General features: G+C 39.1%; 1 protein-coding gene across 3 annotated transcripts; it reads left to right on the top strand.

Annotated features, from left to right (window-relative positions):
* The first annotated feature begins 3,624 nt into the window (after positions 1–3,624).
* On the top strand, positions 3,625–16,702 carry LOC109260712 (butyrophilin subfamily 1 member A1-like). Of its 3 annotated transcripts, none has more exons than XM_019439120.2 (10): positions 3,626–3,910; positions 4,748–4,766; positions 5,321–5,668; positions 9,203–9,484; positions 9,603–9,770; positions 12,648–12,668; positions 12,763–12,789; positions 13,611–13,637; positions 14,083–14,109; positions 15,331–16,702. In XM_019439120.2, exons 2-10 carry the CDS (start codon positions 4,754–4,756, stop codon positions 15,969–15,971), a joined length of 1,554 nt encoding a protein of 517 aa, XP_019294665.2. In that variant the 5' UTR covers positions 3,626–3,910; positions 4,748–4,753; the 3' UTR covers positions 15,972–16,702. The 3 variants fall into 3 exon arrangements, with proteins under 3 accessions (XP_019294663.2, XP_019294665.2, XP_019294662.2); XM_019439117.2 differs by having other exon boundaries at positions 4,638–4,766; XM_019439118.2 differs by lacking the exon at positions 12,648–12,668 and having other exon boundaries at positions 3,625–3,910; positions 4,638–4,766.
* Positions 16,703–18,481: the final 1,779 nt, after the last annotated feature.

Here is an 18,481-nt window from a genome sequence, read left to right as displayed (position 1 = left end):
TAAGGGGAAAGGTGAGGAGGGAGGGTAAGTGAGCACTACAAGATATTATTCATTTCGAAAAGCAGTTTTAAGACAGTGTGAACGGTATGGTCTTATTTGCTCAATAAATATGAAAGGATAGACATTGAAATCACAAAAAAAGGTATCCTGTGGTATTTATTTTTGAGTGATACAAATATGGGTGTTTCTTTTTTATATATATATTTAAATGTTTATTCATTTTTGAGAGACAGAGGGAGACAGAGTGTGAACAGGGGAGGGGGAGAGAGAGAGAGAGAGGGAGACATAGAATTTGAAGCAGTTTCCAAGCTCTGAGCTTGAGTCCCATGCAGGGCTTAAACCCACAAACTGTGAGATCATGACCTGAGCCGAAGTTGGCCGCTTAACTTACTGAGCCATCCAGGTGCCCCAAAAATGGGTGTTTTTTTTTTAATATGAAATTTGTTGTCAAATTGGTTTCCATACAACACCCAGTGCTCATATCAACAGGTGCCTTCCTCTATGCCCATCATTCATCCTCCCCACCCTCCCATCATGGATAAAGAAATTGTGGTTTACATACACAATGGGATACTACTTGGCAATGAGAAAGAATGAAATATGGCCTTTTGTAGCAACGTGGATGGAACTGGAGAGTGTTATGCTAAGTGAAATAAGTCATACAGAGAAAGACAGATACCATACATTTCACTCTTATGTGGATCCTGAGAAACTTAACAGAAGACCATGGGGGAGGGGAAGGAAAAAAAGAGTTAGGGAGAGAGCCAAACCATAAGAGACTCTCAAATATGGGTGTTTCTATCTGTTATTTTTGCTTATCTTGAATTTTCAAATTTCTCTCACATAAAAAAGTGAAGAATAATATGCATATAAAGATTTTTAAAAATACAAATGTGAAGTACAATAGGAAGGATTCATCTGTAGGAAACGCAGGACTGAAGAAACAGTCAACATTCCTGGGAGTGAAAAACTGGCTTAAAGTAGAAACCAAGGGAAAGGCTCAGATATGGGAGTAGACACTGCTGAAGGTCAAAATATTGGGCGAGAGCACTTGGTGTAACATGGAATGTTGCATCACTAAACGGTACACCTGAAACTTACACTGTATGTTAACTAACTGTAATTTAAATTAAAACTTAAAAAAAATGTATTGGGCTAGAAAAACGGTTACTGGATTCTTCCAGAATCTGATATTTTAAATCAAAGAGATAAAATCTAAGAAACATAAGTTAAATTAAGTGCATTAGATCCAGAACTTCAACATTCATCTAATAGGTTTTCCAAACTGGGAAGCAGATTAGGGCCCAGAATCAGAAGAAAGAGTACTTCATAAAGAGTTAGATTATTGGAGGGAAAAAAGATGTCACTTATGCATGAATTTTTAAAAAGTTTTAGAATCCCAAACAAATAAAAAAGAATCTCAAAGCTTCCAAAGTCCAAAAAAATCCCTCATGTACAAGAGAAGAATCAGATTCCATCATACATCTGCCATGTTGAATGTTAAATTATTTGCTAGAAAACAATTCAAAGTAGTCTTTACATCCCTGAGTAGAAACTAGAATTATCTAAGTGACAAAATGAACATCTAAATGTAAGGGCAAAAGACATTTCTGGACAAATAAGGAATCAGAACTTTCCCCCTCACAAAGCTTCTCTTATGTAAAGAGTGAAGAGTTGGAGGTTTTGACCACAGGGGCTTGAAGCAGGGAGGTTTGGAGATACATCTCATGCTCTGTTTACTCCACTTGGGTTGGAGTAAGGTGGAAAGATAGGAGATTTGGTAGATGTTGTCTACTGAAGTTAGCTACCTAGGAATGGAGGAGCCACATGCTGACTTTGTGTTTTTGTTTTTCTGGTAGCCTCTCCCAAAAGAGCAGTTGCCTCCAAGAGAAACTGTGTGGCTTTTCTGTGGTAGTGACTTATTTCATAAACTTAAATTCAAGTATCATTCACATTCATGTCGAATCCCTGACTGTTTAGAAAATGTAAATCCAAATCCCTATTGAGATTACATACTTAAGAAAGTTTCAAAAAGAATGCTTGAAATAAGCAGATATTTTGGTATTTGTTTATATAAGAACAGCTGGAAAAGATCTGGAACTCCCAGCACAGTGGAGGAAGGAGTTAGATCAGTGTCACACTGGGTCATTTCTACTAATCCATGTTAATTGTCTGCAGTGGATTTATATTAATCAAAAATTAAGAGAAATTGTTGGATCTCACAAAGTCATAAAGGTTTGATATAGCATAGTTTATATAACATAACTTCTATAACTTCATTTATATGTTTCTATAATAGTTCTGTTAATTTCTGACTAAATTATAACTAAAATTCCTTTTTGAGTTCCCAACTGATTTTGCGTTTTTTAATTTTTTTAATGTTTATTTATTTTTGAGAGAGAGAGAGAGAGAGAGACAGAGCATGAGTGGGGGAGGGGCAGAGAGAGAGAGGGAGACACAGAATCTGAAGCAGGCTCTAGGCTCCAAGCTGTCAGCACAGAGCCTGATGTGGGCTCGAAATCACAAGCTGTGGGATCATGACCTGAGCCAAAGTCGGATGCTTAACCAACTGAGCCACCCAGGAGCTTCTGATTTTGCATTTTTTAATTCAACTGTATGCTATTAGCACCATTCAAAAGTCTGTGTTGTTACTAAATGTATCTATTTGAAAGGACAATTTTGTTTCTTTGAATTTCTCTGAATGTTATTTTTTAAAAAATTACTAGCGCCATATCTACAACTGTATTAGAATGTGTCTGGTTTGTATTTATTTCTTGTTCTCTATGTCTCTTATAAACCATTTATAGATATTTAATCTTAGACACAGAGTTTCAAAAGTCTAAATTAGAGTTTTAAAAAAAAATTTTAGTCTCTAACTCAGAATTTCTGTCATTCTAAGCAAGAAACAATTATTCTAGAATTCATAGACCTTAAAGGATCTTCAAAACAAAAATGATTTATGTAGACAGGGGACGGTAATCTCATCCTTACCTCTCCCATTATTTATAGCATTGAATGAAGATGAAAATCTAGGAGGATCATTTGGGAAATTTTAATACTGTTTTTCTTTTATCCTTGTTGAGATGGATAAAATCTGGATGTTAGTGGAGAAAATTTCTGTCTGGGAGATGAGTTAGAGAGTATGAATGTGCCCATGTCTTCTCAGTTCCCTGCCTAATGAAATGAGGGAGTCCAAAATTCTCATCAGAATGGCAGACATATTGTGGTGAATGAGCAAGACATTAAAATAAAAATTGCTAACAACTTACACATAATCTATAAGTTATTGACACTCTTCTAAGTGCTTTACATACACTTGTGTACTCCTCACCCAAAATAGGGTACATACTATTATCCAACCCATTGTCACATGAGGAAACTGAGGCACAGATAGGTTGTATAACTTGCTTAAAATCATAAATTGTAAATAGCCTCACCAGGATCTTAACTCAGGTAGTCAAGTTCTAATATCTATGCTATTAACCTAGACAATATACTTCTCAGAAAGAAAGAAATGACTTGCTTTTGATCCTGTCTATATTTTATAAGCAAGTAATCATTAGATAGATTTACTATACATGACAGGTCAAAGTTTTCTTTCCTTATCTTATTTTACTTTCGGTTTTGAGTGTGTCAGTATCGTCAAAGAGAAGTATACTGCTGAGAGATTCCTATGTAGGGGCCGTCTTTCTTCCAGTTGTCTCAACCCCCTTAAAAAACCACCCCAGGCTTCCTCCTAGACCCCATGTTTTGCAAAGTCTGATATCCTCTTGGCATCTTGGAGATACCTGTTGGCAGCCAAGAGCAGGTAACTGGAAGGAATGGATGAGAGTATTTATCCATGGTGCCTGTGGCCTGAGTCTGAGAAGTTTCAGAATGTCTTCACTTCTGTAAGAAGAATGTAAAAGATGTGAGTGTTGCATTTTTGTGGGTGATGGGCAAGAGAGAGGGAAGTGAGAGCATTTGGGCAAGGATCCTAAGGGCTGACAGAGGACAAACCAAGTTATATGTGCTCCTCCATCAGATAGGAATGTGGTGGGGGGTGGGCGGTGAGGGGAAGTAGAATTTGTTGAAGCCAAATTAATGTTTGTACTAAAGCCATCTCTTTCTGTGGTTGCTCATTGCCTCCCTTCTGTCTCTTTGTCCATTGGAAAAAATATTGAGTTAGAGAAGAATTTAGAGAGATTGTGGACAGATTTGTCATTGCAGAACTTGGCTGTTGAGATGAAGACTGTTCACTTGGAGGGACTGTTCACTGGGTGGCTCAGTTGGTTAAGCATCCAACTCTTGATTTCGGCTCAGGTCATGGTCTCATCGTTTGTGGGATCAACCCCGTGTCGGGGCTCAGCATGGAGCCTGCTTGGGATTTTCTCTCTCTGCTCCTCCCCCTGCTCTCTCTCTCAAAATAAATAAATAAACTTTAAAACAGACTGTTTCCTTGAAAAGGGAAACAAAAGTTCTTTTTTTTGGGAGTGTTAAAGGCTTCTCTGATGTTCTCTGAGAGACACACTACAGTTGTTTGAGAGCTTCTGGAGGCCATTTCTTAGAATCACTGCAAATTGTCTTAACTACGACTTTTTTTTTTTTTTTTTTTTTTTTTTTTTACCTTATCGATCCCATTTTTGTCTTTACCCTAGCTACTTTCAGGACCTTACTCTGTGTCATACTGTTGTCTGCTCTGGGAAAGATGGTGGGTTTCTTGGACTTGTCTCTGCTAAGAGACTTCTTCTCTCTCCTACTTCTCCAGGTGTCCATGTGGGGCTCAGGTAAGAATATTTTATATTTTATACTTTATATTCTTGGATTCTTTTATTCTCTGAACAGAAGGAGTAAATTACCCTATCACTATATGCCTGGGTTAATTACAAATCCTTCATTTTGATATAATGATTTATCTGCCCATACATGAGGGCAAATAAGCCATTATATGATTAGTTTAGAGAGAAAGACCAGCTGGAATTATTTCACTAATGCCTTCTAATTCATTCAGGTCTCTGCTTCATGAAGAACACATTTTTCTGAGCCCAAGACCTAATTAAAAACCCTGGTTTCATGATTTCCCAACACTCTTCCCTACTTCTTCATAGAATTTCTCACCATTGCAATTAAAAAATTATTTGTTCAATAAGAGATTACCCTATTGATTGGGTAGAGATACTCTTTGTCTTGTGCACCACCATCTTCAGTCTGAATGTTTGCTACAGAAACTAGTGTATGAATGACAATGTCTACGGGCTTCTACTGGGCCAATAATGATGCTGTATTCCAAAATGTCCAGACAGGTCATTGATATTCTTTTCACTATGGCTCTATTCCACAGATTCATTCTTGGTTATCAGCCCCTCAGAGCCAATTGTAGCCATGCTGGGCATGGACACAGTGCTGCCCTGTCACGTGTCCCCGGCCATGAGTGCAGAGAATATGGAGCTGCGGTGGTTCCGTTCTGAATTCTCAGAGGCTGTGTATGTATATCAGGATGGAATGGAGCAGGTGGGAGAACAGCTGGTAGATTTCAAAGGGAGAGCGGAGTTGGTGAAAGATTACATCACTGAGGGAAGAGTATCTGTGAGAATCTACAGTCTCCGGATCTCAGACAGTGGAATATACAAGTGTTTTTTTAAAAAAGGCAGTGAATTTCAAGAAGCCACTTTGGAGCTGAAGGTGATCGGTGAGTAATTATCTGAGAACACAGATCGTTCTAAGGGAATGTAAGTGCTCTGCATTTGATTTCTGGGGAGGATGGTGAACAGAACAGAGACAAAAAGGTACATATTCTCGGAGCTGGTCAACGTCCTTCACACTGGGTTTAATCCGAAATTCTCTTAATCTATTTATACATTTATTGTGCTGTACTTTAATATTCAATGACTTCCATAAGTATCTGCCATAAAAAATAGATCATTTATTTCTCTGATATGTCTCTCCTCACACATTTTGAAGGAAGACACCATGATTCCCTAAAATTACCATCAGAGACCAGAGTCCTAGTTGGCTGCTGTGTTGGGTAGAGGCTCAGCTGGGAATGTCAGTGGTTGAGTCTTGAATGCACTGTTTGGAGGAAGTGACTATGGGGGTTGGGCAGGGTGGACAGGTATTGCAGAGAACAAAAGTTGTCACCAGAGGATTGAGGCCAGAAAATAACTGACGCTCAGTGACTAAGTGAAGCAGAAGTAGAGAAAACCATCAACTGCGTAGCTTTTGGGAAATAAAAAGGCCCTGAAGAGAGAGACCAGTGTGAAAAGCTGGAATGACTGAGCCTTGGTCCATAGGACGTTGAATTGGCCACTGTCAATTTTGGCACCATTGGTGCTTTTTTATTTTTAATTACAATAAAATTATAACTCATTGTATCAAACTCCAACAATTCAAAAAATATAGAAAATATAAGTTGATAATCCTTCTGTCCTTTCAATATTCCTTTTTCTCCTCCAAAGTAACTATCAATACCAGATTGTTATCAATACCAATATATATACTATATATAATATATAATATATATATTATATATTACTATATATAGTAATATATAATTATATATAATAAAATAATAGTACAATAATATAGTATATATTATATATAATATAACAATATATGATATTATTTTATTATATATTATATATTATAATATATGTTATATATTATATAATTATTATAATATATTTATGTAGCAGACCTTAATCTCTGTTCATAAACTAACCTTTAAAATGTTTATTGTAACTTGTTTAAATACAAAATTGAATCTTTGAGCCCCCAGCCAATCGGGCTAGTGTGAAGCTTTGTCTTAATTCTTACTGGGGCTTCCTGCCCCTCTTTCTCTTGAGTAATCATTGTGCAAAGGTCCTATGCAGCTCAAAGCATTCAGGATTCAGCTCCAGTCTTGGGTCCTCACTGGTTAGTGCTAGGATGATCATCATCCCAGACTTTGTTAACCTCTTCCATTAACTGCAAAGATTAAGTTACGGATATTATTAAAAACTTTTGATGCTACCCTTCTAGAAGCCCTGAAGATCTCTGTCTCTTTGTTAGGTTTTGAGAAACCTCCCATTCAATCTACCAAAGCTTCCTTCTGTTCCCCGTATGGACACTAGCTCATCAACATTCTTCTTTCCACCCATACTGCACAATTACTTTCACTAATTTGTACACTCAGCAATACAGCAAGAGAGTCGTCTTCTCCATTCAGTTATGCTTTAAGCCAAAAAAAATATTCCTGAAGCTGAAATATTACAGTTGGAATCAGGAGAGGGGAAAGTTTAGAGGAAAATTTAAGTAAGTTAATTTAGCACAGTTAACACATTAAAGTGTCAAGTAATTTTCTGCTCCATATACACACAGTAATATTATTTACAATATTTCATGATATATTTTTTCTATAACTTGCCTTTTTCTCCTTTACAATATATGAGACAGATTATAAAAAATTATGCTTTTTAATGTCTAAACGTATTTTCATTATATAGAAATTCCATAATTTATGTTAATATTTACTTTTTAATGAACATTGACAATTTTCAATTTTATATTATTGCAAAAATCACAAAATACATATATTTGCATGAAAATATGCGGCAATATAAATTGATATAATATAAACTTCTCAAACAATTAACTTTATAACATAATTTTTTTAATGTTTATTTATTTTTGAGAGACAGCATGAGTGGGGGAGGGGCAGAGAGAGAAGGAGACACAGAATCCAAAGCAGGCTCCAGGCTCAGCTGTCAGCACGGAGCCCGACGCGGGGCTTGAATTCACAAACCATGAGATCATGACACAACCTGAAGTCAGACGCTTAGCCGACTGAGCCACCCAGGCGCCCCTATAACTTATAACTTTTTTATCCTATACTTTAATAATTCCAGTTTCAGGATAACCACAATGTCACCCTGACAGTCTAATAATTGTTCCAGTTTTTATTCTTAACAGTATTTATCTATACTTTTGATGACATTGAATATTATTTTTCTTTTTTTCTTTTTTTCATTCACATAAACTTGCTTAATTTATTTTTTTAAAGTTTTTATTTAAATTCCAGGTAGTTAACATACAATGTAATATTAGTTTCAGGTGTACAATATAGTGATTCAACAACTCTATACATTACTCAGTGCTCATCATGATAAGTATACTCTTTAATCTCCTTCATCTTTTTCACCCATCCACCCCACTTCCTCTCTCATAACCATCAGTTTATTCTCTATAGTTAAGAATCTGTTGTGCTCATGAACCGTTTTACTCACTTCTATTCATTTCCTTTGTTCAAGAGAGTTGGCACCTCCCTCAAGTAATTCTGAAGATTTTCTTTCAGGTTGCTTTCTATTTTTTACAAGTGTGTCCTTCCCACGCAAGTCAGTATCTGACAGTAAAAATTAATAGTTTCATTATAATTTTTAGCCAAAAAAGACAATGTCTCTGAGGTTTATAATATATTTCCTACATCTGAGGAATTGGAGTAGGACTGAGCCAGAACTAAGAAGAACCATGTCAGGAGATAAGTTTAAAAAGTACAAAATAATATATAGCCTTAGAAGCCAGGATAGCTATTATTCTCAGAGACAGTGGATTCTTCTAGCATTCTAGTAGTGTAATGTTTTAATATGGGTGCTGGATTCATTAGTAGACCCAACCTGTGAAAAGTTAAAAAGGAGAGGTTGTGGAGGGAAAATAAATAAATGAGAGTGTAAAAGTGAAAAACATATTGACTCCTTCATGGAATCATTTCACCTGGCTATCTTCATCTTTTTGTTATTCTGTACTCAGAGGAAGAAAGAAAATTTGGAAAACATTACAAAATGAGATTGTTTAAGGAAGTGACTACAAGACTCAGTTTAATCACAGAAAGGTAGTGGTTCTAGAGACTTCAGTAAGTGGAATGGATAGATATAGATATATTGGTGTGTTCCTGAAAGAAATTAACATTGGTAAAATTTGCTCTGCTTTTTTCCTTCTATGGCCAATTGCAGATATGCCTGGGTAGAGAAAGTGTGATAGGCATCAGTATGAAGACCTAGTGTCAGCTTCAAATCTCTTGAGATTTTACTACAATTACCCGTTTATTTAATAAGAGAAGAAAACAAACCCTCTCCTCCCCCCAAGAATGATGGTGCTTTGTCCATATCCCCACACTGGTGTTACTGTATAAATTAGGGACTTCTGGGCCAAAAGTGTCCATGTCTCAAATGAATGACTTTCTCCTCTCCAGGTCTGGGTTCTGGTCCTCATGTTTTCATGGTAGGTCCAGAAGGTACAGGAATAAGACTGACATGCACAGGCAAGAGGTGGTTTCCCCAGCCTGAGGTGCAATGGAAAGATGCAATGGGAGAGAAGATACCATCTCTTTCTGAGGTTGAGACCCAGGATGACGATGGGTTATTTCAAATAGAGGCATCCCTCATTGTAAGAGACAGTTCAAAAAGAGAAGTGTCCTGCTCCATGAAGAACCCCTTCTTTGGACAAGAGCAGGTGGAAACCATTTCTATCCCAGGTCAGTGTTGCTCATTTGGGGGACAGGATAAGGGTAAGGAGGGGACATTTAAGAACTAGGATGGAGTAGGATTGCTTGGTGTATGTTTTTAATCAAGTCTTTGGGACCTCTGTATCAGAATCCTTCTTCCCTAGGACCTCTCCTTGGATGACGGCATTTGCTGTGACGTTTATCATACTTGGGATATTCCTGGGTGCTGTTGTGTTTTTGGCCTGGAAAGAACGACAGGAGAAGAAGAGAACACAGGAAGCCCAGGCAGAAAAAGAGAAAGAAAGTAAAGACAAAGGTAAAACTGTGAATCAGACTTGGTGGGATCTGTGAATTTATGGATTTGTTGGCTGTATATATAAAAGTATGCATGGTATGATCTCAATTCTTGTATGCTTATGAAGGGCTGTTTTGTGACCCAGTATGTGATCTATCTTGGAGAATGTTCCATGTGCACTCGAGAAGAAAGTATATTCTGTTGCTTTGGGATGCAGAGTTCTAAATATATCTGTCAAGTCCATCTGATCCCATGTATCATTCAGGGCCCTTGTTTCTTTATTGACCGTGTGTCTAGATGATCTATCCATTTCTGTAAGTGGATGGTAAAGTCCCCTGCAATTACCACATTCTTATCAATAAGGTTGCTTGTGTTTGTGAGTAATTGTTTTATATATTTGGGGGCTCCAGTATTCGGTGCATAGACATGTATAATTGTTAGCTCTTCCTGATGGACAGACCCTGTGATTATTATATAATGCCCTTCTTCATCTCTTGTTACAGCCTTTAATTTAAAGTCTAGTTTGTCTGATAGAAGTATGGCTACTCCAGCTTTCTTTTGACTTCCAGTGGCATGATAAATAGTTCTCCATCCCCTCACTTTCAATCTGAAGGTGTCCTCAGGTCTAAAATGAGTCTCTTGTAGACAGCAAATAGATGGGTCTTGTTTTTTAATCCATTCTGATACCCTATGTCTTTTGGTTGGTGCATTTAGTCCATTTACATTCAGTGTTATTATAGAAAGATATGGGTTTAGAGTCATTTTGATGTCTGTAGGTTTCATGCTTGTAGCGATGTCTCTGGTACTTTGTCTCACAGGATCCCCCTTAGGATCTCTTGTAGGGCTGGTTTAGTGGTGAGGAATTCCTTCAGTTTTTGTTTGTTTGGGAAGACCTTTATCTCTCCTTCTATTCTAAATGACAGACTTGCTGGATAAAGGATTCTCGGCTGCTTATTTTTTCTGTTCATCACATTGAAGATCTCCTGCCATTCCTTTCTGGCCTGCCAAGTTTCAGTAGAGAGATTGGTCACGAGTCTTATAGGTCTCCTTTTATATGTTAGAGCGTGTTTATCCCTAGCTGCTTTCAGAATTTTCTCTTTATCCTTGTATTTTGCCAGTTTCACTATGATATGTCGTGCAGAAGATCGATTCAAGTTACGTCTGAAGGGAGTTCTCTGTGCCTCTTGGATTTCAAAGCCTTTTTCCTTCCCAGATCAGGGAAGTTCTCAGCTATGATTTCTTCAAGTACACCTTCAGCACCTTTCCCTCTCTCTTCCTCCTCTGGAATACCAATTATGTGTAGATTATTTCTCTTTAGTGCATCACTTAGTTCTCTAATTTTGCCCTCATACTCCTGGATTTTTTTATCTCTCTGTTTCTCAGCTTCTTCTGTTTCCATAATTTTATCTTCTAGTTCACCTATTCTCTCCTCTGCCTCTTCAATCCGAGCCGTGGTCGTTTCCATTTTATTTTGCAGCTCGTTTATAGCATTTTTTAGCTCCTCCTGACTGTTCCTTAGTCCCTTGATCTCTATAGCAATAGATTCTCTGCTGTCCTTTATACTGTTTTCAAGCCCAGTGATTAATTTTATGACTATTATTCTAAATTCACTTTCTGTTATATTGTTTAAATTGTTTTTGATTAGTTCGTTAGCTGTTGTTATTTCCTGGACGTTTTTTTGAGGGGAATTCTTCCGTTTCGTCATTTTGGATAGTCCCTGGAGTGGTGCGGAACTGCGGGGCACTTCCCCTGTGCTGTCTTGAATACCTTGCGTTGGTGGGCAGGGCTGCAGTCAGACCTCATGTCTGCCCCCAGCCCACTGCTGGGGCCACAGTCAGACTGGTGTGTACCTTCTCTTCCCCTCTCCTAGGGGCGGGATTCACTGTGGGGTGGCATGGCCCATCTGGGCTACTTGGACACTGCCAGGCTTGTGGTGCTGGGGATCTGGCATATTAGCTGGGGTGGATCGGCAAGGTGCACAGGGGTGGGAGGGGCAGGCTCAGCTCTCTTTTCCTTCTGAGATCCACTTCAGGAGGGGCCCTGTGGCACCGGGAGGGAGTCAGACCCACCGCTGGAGGGATGGATCTGCAGAAGCACAGCGTTGGGTGGTGCAAGCAAGTTCCCTGGCAGGAACTGGTTCCCTTTGGGATTTTGGCTGGGAGATGGGTGAGGGAGATGGTGCTGGTGAGCGCCGTTGTTCCCCGCCAAGCTGAGCTCTGTTGTCCGGGGCTCAACAACTCTCCCTCCTGTTGTCTTCCAGACCTCCCGTTCTCCAAGCAGAGCTGTTAGCTTATAACCTTCCAGATGTTAAGTCCTGCTTGCTGTCAGAACATACTCCGTCCGGCCCCTCCGCTTTTGCAAGCCAGACTCTGCTTGGCCGGCGGGCCGCCCCTCTGCCCCGGCTCCCTCCCGCCAGTCCGTGGAGCACGCACCGCCTCGCTGCCCTTCCTACCTTCTTCCGTGGGCCTCTCGCCTGTGCTTGGCTCCAGAGACTCCGTTCTGCTAGTCTTCTGGTGGTTTTCTGGGTGATTTAGGCAGGTGTAGGTGGAATCTAAGTGATCAGCAGGACGCGGTGAGCCCAGCGTCCTCCTACACCGCCATCTTCCCCTGTTGGCTGTATATATAAATGGCATCTATAGGAACATAGAGATAGGAGTGTACTTAGTTAGAGTCCCAAGACCTCCAGTAAGACATGGAGCTTAGGATCTTCTCTCCAATGGAGACAGAAAACTCACTGCTATAAACATGGAGTTAGAAAAAAAAATGGTCACAGTAATTCTCAATTAAGGTGAATTTCTTGATCTAGGTATATGGAAGTAGTGTTCAGGACCTGAGCTTAGGAAATGTAGTCTGGACTTTTTTTCCATAAAATGTTTTGTTATTTTCTTTCCTTTTTAGAATCACTTGAGAAAGAGCTTGGTAAGTTTTCCATTTTTCTTTGCTCTAGTACAAGAAATAGAGTCCTTACTCCATGCTGGTACTTTGCACCTCACAGGTTGTTATTCCTTTTCAGGGAGAAGAAAGCAATTATATCAACAAGGTAAGTTATATCAGTGTTGTGGTTGGACCAGTCATCTCATCTGACCCTCTGTTCTTATCATACCCTATTCACCTTGCTAGTGAGGAAGGGATCCTCCACCCTAATTAGGATAAGATGGTTAGACACATGACATCCAACACTGGACATATGAGCTTGACAGCAGTTTATTAATCACCTATACTCCTATCCTGGGGGAGGAGGACACCACAAGTCATGCAGACCACATGGGTTTTCACTTGGGAACAGAGTGAACCAGCAAGGGCTGAGGGAAGCAGGCTTTTTAGTAATAATAAGATGAAATTCTACTAGTCTCCTTGGAAGTATATGATTGGCTTGTCTGAGTAACTTTTCAGGTTGATAGGAAGGTGAAAGGCATTAGGTTGAGGACCAGGTGGGGTTCAGCTGGCTTGACTGGTAGGGAAATTAGTTGAATGTGGAGATTTTCCTGCTGATTGGAGGCATATCTGGTGAGAGAAGGGGAGCTTATGGCGTTTAGAGCCCTGTGAGGTCCAAAGATGTCAAGGCAGCACATGAAGTTTTAGGCTTTACAATACACTCTCACAATTCAAGTTTATCTTATCCTTCTCCCAAAAGAATCAGAACCTCCTATTCTATCACAGATATGTTGGTGGAATGTGGAAAATGTGAGAAATAGAACAGGAGACTGAAGGAGACAAATACCCCAGAGCTGTCATTGAGGTGATTAATACAGAAATATAGCACTATTATAAATCTTCATATCTCATGTGGTTGTAACAATTTAATAGTCTGGAGTGAAGGTCCTAAGGATGAGAGAATCTAATTCCTTTGTTTTATTTCAGACTGGAGAAAAGCAAAGTTATATGCTGGTGAGTAACAGATGTCTTGGGACTTCAGGCACCCCGGGATTTCATGAGGCAATTCTAGGGCATTTTTCAAAGACATGCTATATTCTGGAAAATTGACTTTGAATGTGGGACTTCAAAAAAATACAGGGGATTCTCTCTCCTAGTTGAGAAGACATGTTCTTTTTTTTTTCAAAAAATTTTTAATGTTTTATTTGTTCTTGAGAGAGAGAAAGAGAGAGAGAGAGCATAAGCAGGGGAGAGGCAGAGCAAGAGAGAAACACAGAATTGGAAGCAGGCTCCAGGCTCTGAGCTGTCAGCACGGAGCCTGACGCGGGGCTCGAACTCACGAGCTGTGAGATCATGAACTGAGCCAAAGTCCCACGCTTTGCCAACTGAGTCACCCAGGTGAGAAGACATGTTCTTGATGTATTTTCTTATATGAGTTGTTTTTTTTTTTTCATTTTAGACTGGAGAAAAGAACAGTTTGAAGCAGGTGAGTGACCTTATTATTTTGACCCGCACAATCTCTTCTATCACAAATTAGAAACTCTTACATTTATATAAACTCTCAATAAAACCTGGTTGTTTTTTCATTTCATGGCTTTCAGTTCAGTCTCAATCTCATGCTGAAATGTGAACAGATTTCTTACTTTTCTGATATCATTCATTCATTTACAATTAATTTATAGAACTGTTTATTCAGGGTCAAATAAATAAAGGACATCTGATCTCTGATTTCATGGAAAAGTACATGTACAAGTTGTAATGAAGGTTATGAAAGAACAAGATTTCCATGAGAAAAATATGGTGGATTAAAGGAATTTCCCTGAGGAATTGACTTCTCAATCTGGGACTTAGTGATACGGTGGATTTATTTGTGTGAATAACACTGCAAGAGCAGTTCAGTAAGAAGGAAGTCTATTACATCAGCCTGAGACAGGGACTAGCTCATTGTATCTCAGTGTAAGTGGAAAACTATCTTAGAGTCTTTCCAGAATTATGAGTTGATTATCAGTTTCTAGTACATGTTGCTTTACTCTGAATATCCCTGCATCCACAAATGTTTCCTATTTAATTCAATCTTCCCCAAATTAAAGCACATTCTAGTATTCCCACATACAAATTCTTATGAGAAAAATTCTGACTATTGACGATGTTTGATTTCAGAAGAACAGGTTAATTATTGCTGGTATCAGTACTGGAGTCTGCTATTACTACTGGTATTAGTGTTACTATAAATATTGGAAGCTAAAAAATTTACCAAGTGTTCATCATGGGCAAGACCTAGTTCTGAGTTCTCTACACATTATCTTGTTTATTTCTCACAACAGTCCTATGCTGAGGTGTCATAATTGTGTCCATGATTATGAGGGTAAAGTGAAGCTGAGAGAAACAAAGTAATTTCAAGATCACACTTACTAAAGACAGAGTGATTATCAAAATTCAGATCTTTCTGACTACAGAGCCTAAGATTTCAGCCATTAGAAATCTAATAAGAGTGCATGAGAAGTGGGTGACTTAATTATTACATAATAAATGATTCCAAATGAAAATGATACCAAAGAAGCTTAAATGAAAGTAGATACACTGTGACTGGAATATGACAGGGCCTAATTACTCAGAGCAAGCATAAAGTGACAGCATCTTTCCTAAGGACAACCACTTTCCACTGTGGAATGACCTATTCCCCCCCCCCCACCCCCCACATTTGCAGTTGCTGTTACTCTGGATCCAGACACAGCTCATCACAACCTCATCCTATCTGAGAATAGAAAACAAGTTTCTTTAATGGGAAATGCTCCTCAGAATTGTGATGCTTCAGGACGCCAAGGACAAGGGGAATCTGAAACCATCTTCAGTGTTCTGGGCCAGAATTGCTTTACCACAGGGAGACATTACTGGGAGATAGAAGTCAATATAGGCACAGAAGTTGGACTTGAACCTAGATGGGCTGTGGGTGTTTGCTCAGATACAGCGGAGAGAAATGGGTGGTTTGTAGAAAGTCCAGAGAAGAATTTCTGGGTGATAGCATATAACAAAGGAGTTCTCATCTCCCGCCCAGAGTCTCTGTCACTGAGACAGCATCCTCAAAGGATAGGAGTTTTCCTGGACTTGGAGGATAAGGATGTGTCCTTTTACAACATGGTTGATGGATCCCACATCTATTCCTTTACTGGAATCACCTTCTATGGGACCCTCCATCCTTATTTAAGCCTTCAGGGTGCTGGCACATATGTGACCATCTGCTCAGCTTCAGATGACACTGAAAATTACCCTGAGTCTTCTCCAAAGACTCATTTAAAGAGTCGTGATATGGGTGTTGCCCAAGAGGCTAATCCTCTATTACCTCCATAAGAGGTGAAATGTCAGCACTTCTGCTGTCTCTGCTCAGGCTTCTTATAAGTATATTCTCAAAGAAAGCTGCCCTGGGCGCCTGGGTGGCTCAGCCAGTTAAGTGTCTGACTTCGGCTCAGGTCATGATCTCACAGTTCTTGAGTTCAAGCCCCACGCTGGGCTCTATGCAGACAGCTCAGAGCCTGGAGCCTGTTTCAGATTCTGTGTCTCCCTCTCTCTGCCCTTCCCCCACTTACACACTGTTCTCTCTCTCAAAAATAAATAAACATTAAAAGAAAAAACAAGAAAGCTGTCCCTGTGTGGAGAGTAGGTCAGCTTCACTAGGTACATTATCAACCCCTTTCAAAAAGAGAGGCAGAAAGAGAAATGGGACAACTACAAAATGTCTGGGGGAGTTTCCTCTCGCATTGGTTTTGGGGAAATTCAGTGTCTTTTTTGAGCAGCAGCAAGAAAATCCAAAACAAGTGCATGGCCTCTCTTCTGTTGTGTGTGTTGAAGTAGTATTTTTAAAACTACATTTAAAGAGGGGTGCCTGGGTGGCTCAGTCGGTTAAGCATCTGACTTCAGCTCAGGTCATGATCTCACAGTTTGGTTCGTAACTTTGAGGCCTGCATTGGGCTTTCTACTGTCAGCGCAGAGCCTGATTTGGATCCTCTGTCCCCCCTTTCTCTGTCCCTTCCTGGTCACACTCTCTTTGTCTAAAAAATAAATAAACATTTAAAGAAACTGCATTTAAAGAGAAAAATCTCTCTTCTTACTAGTTTTGTTATCAAATATGAAGGAGGGGGTGGTGTTTGAAGGGAAGAATCACAGTTGAGTAAATTCTTGATACATGTTACTAGTGTTAGAGATACACAAAACTGTCCAAGTTTTGTGAAAGTTAATAGCTCAGCTTGTCCTTTCTTCAGGCCATTGACCTCTAAACTTGGAGTCTGCCATGGGGTAGGGAGAACTAATATAAAACTATAAACCATTTGAGCAGGAGCCCAAGACTTCTGTGAGAGAAACCACCCACCCCCCCCCCCCACACACACACCCTTTTTGTTGTTTTTTACCAAATTCTCACTGGTTAGCAGGTCCTGAATTGTGCCCTATGTGAGTATGTGAATGAAAAAGGAGTTGATGTTGCAGTTTATGATTTTAGAGAAAAATAGTCAAATAAGAATGAAGAAACACCTATAGGCTTCATGGAGAAAAAGTCATTGAGAATGCTGATATGTATATATATATATATATATATATATATATATATATATATATATATGGTTTGTATACAAACCCATGGTTTGTGGGTATATATATATATATATATATATATATAAATTTTTTTTTTTCTTTCTGACCATCTTCTTCCCACTCTTCAGGGTTTCTTTCCCTTTAATGCAACTAAGCCTATGTCTTCAAGGATATAAAATATGAGCTTCTCCTGTCAAACAAGCTCCCTCTTCCTGGAGATAGAAGAGATCCACTTAGATTTGTATACAATATTAACGGATCTTTAAACCATACATCTCATTATCAACCTCTCTTGGAAGATGTATCTCCTTAGCAACATTCTGCTGATGCATTATAGCCAGCATTGAAACCCAGGAAGAATGAAACCAGAGCCCAGAATATTAAATTTACTGACAGTAAACGGAGGGCTTATATAATAAGCAAGCAAAAATAGAGGCAGGAGAGAGGTAAATGAATGGTGGACAAGTATTAATAGCTATAATCAAATGGACATGGTGGATGAGAAGGGATTTCTGGACATAAGAACCCTTTGCATGGAGATAACCACAAAACAGGAACAAATGGGATTGAAACTGTGATATAGAACAGGAAGGATAACAGGTTGAGTTTTGGATATTTTACATTTGTTATATACCCTGGACAATCAGCATGAGGTTTCAGATATGTTTTTAAGTATCTCAACTGAAGAAACTACAGAATGCTTCCACCTGTTACTCCTCCGCTCATTTTTTTGTTTTAGAAAGGCCAGCATAAAAGCACTTTTATTGCAATAATAAAACTTGACATGCATATGTAGTGTGGGGAGGTGGGAGTGGGTAGACAGCAATAATTTCTCTCACCAAATCATTATACAGGACAGCAAAGGGTGAGAGGGGGGAAGAAAAGCAAGGAAACAGATCAGCAGGGGTAGCTGAACATCCAAAACCAGGAGACACTGAAGCTTTTCTCAAGACAACACTCAAGAGTTTGTCATGATGTCTGGACTTTCATTGGGTGACTATAACCAGCACCTTCAATTTAAACTCTAAAAAAAAATTTTTAACATTTATTTGTTTTTGAGGGGGGGAGGGGCAAACAGGGGAGGGGCAGAGAGAGAGGGAGACACAGAATCCAAAGCAATCTCCAGGCTCTCAGCTGTTAGCACAGAGCCCGACACAGGGCTCAAATCCATGGACGGACCATGAGATCATGACCTGAGTCGAAGTCAGATACCTAATTAACTGACTGAGCCACCCAGACGCCCCATCACTTTAAACTTAAAAAAAAAAAATGTT

Source organism: Panthera pardus, unplaced genomic scaffold (genome assembly GCF_024362965.1).
Source record: "Panthera pardus isolate Hobbes unplaced genomic scaffold, ASM2436296v1 HiC_scaffold_17, whole genome shotgun sequence".
In the NCBI taxonomy this organism is placed as follows: Eukaryota; Metazoa; Chordata; class Mammalia; order Carnivora; family Felidae; genus Panthera; species Panthera pardus.
The sequence above is the reverse complement of the archived record's forward strand: the minus strand, read 5'-3'. Positions and strand labels throughout refer to the sequence as shown.

What these genes read in the sequence shown, in the direction of transcription:
- LOC109260712 (XM_019439117.2), top strand. Translation starts at nt 4,688, where the DNA reads ATGGTGGGTTTCTTGGACTTGTCTCTGCTAAGAGACTTCTTCTCTCTC. An exon ending in GGAAACCATTTCTATCCCAG is followed by an intron (nt 9,485 to 9,602) that starts GTCAGTGTTGCT and finishes CCTCTGTATCAG; the next exon opens with AATCCTTCTTCCCTAGGACC. An exon ending in GAAAGAAAGTAAAGACAAAG is followed by an intron (nt 9,771 to 12,647) that starts GTAAAACTGTGA and finishes TTTCCTTTTTAG; the next exon opens with AATCACTTGAGAAAGAGCTT.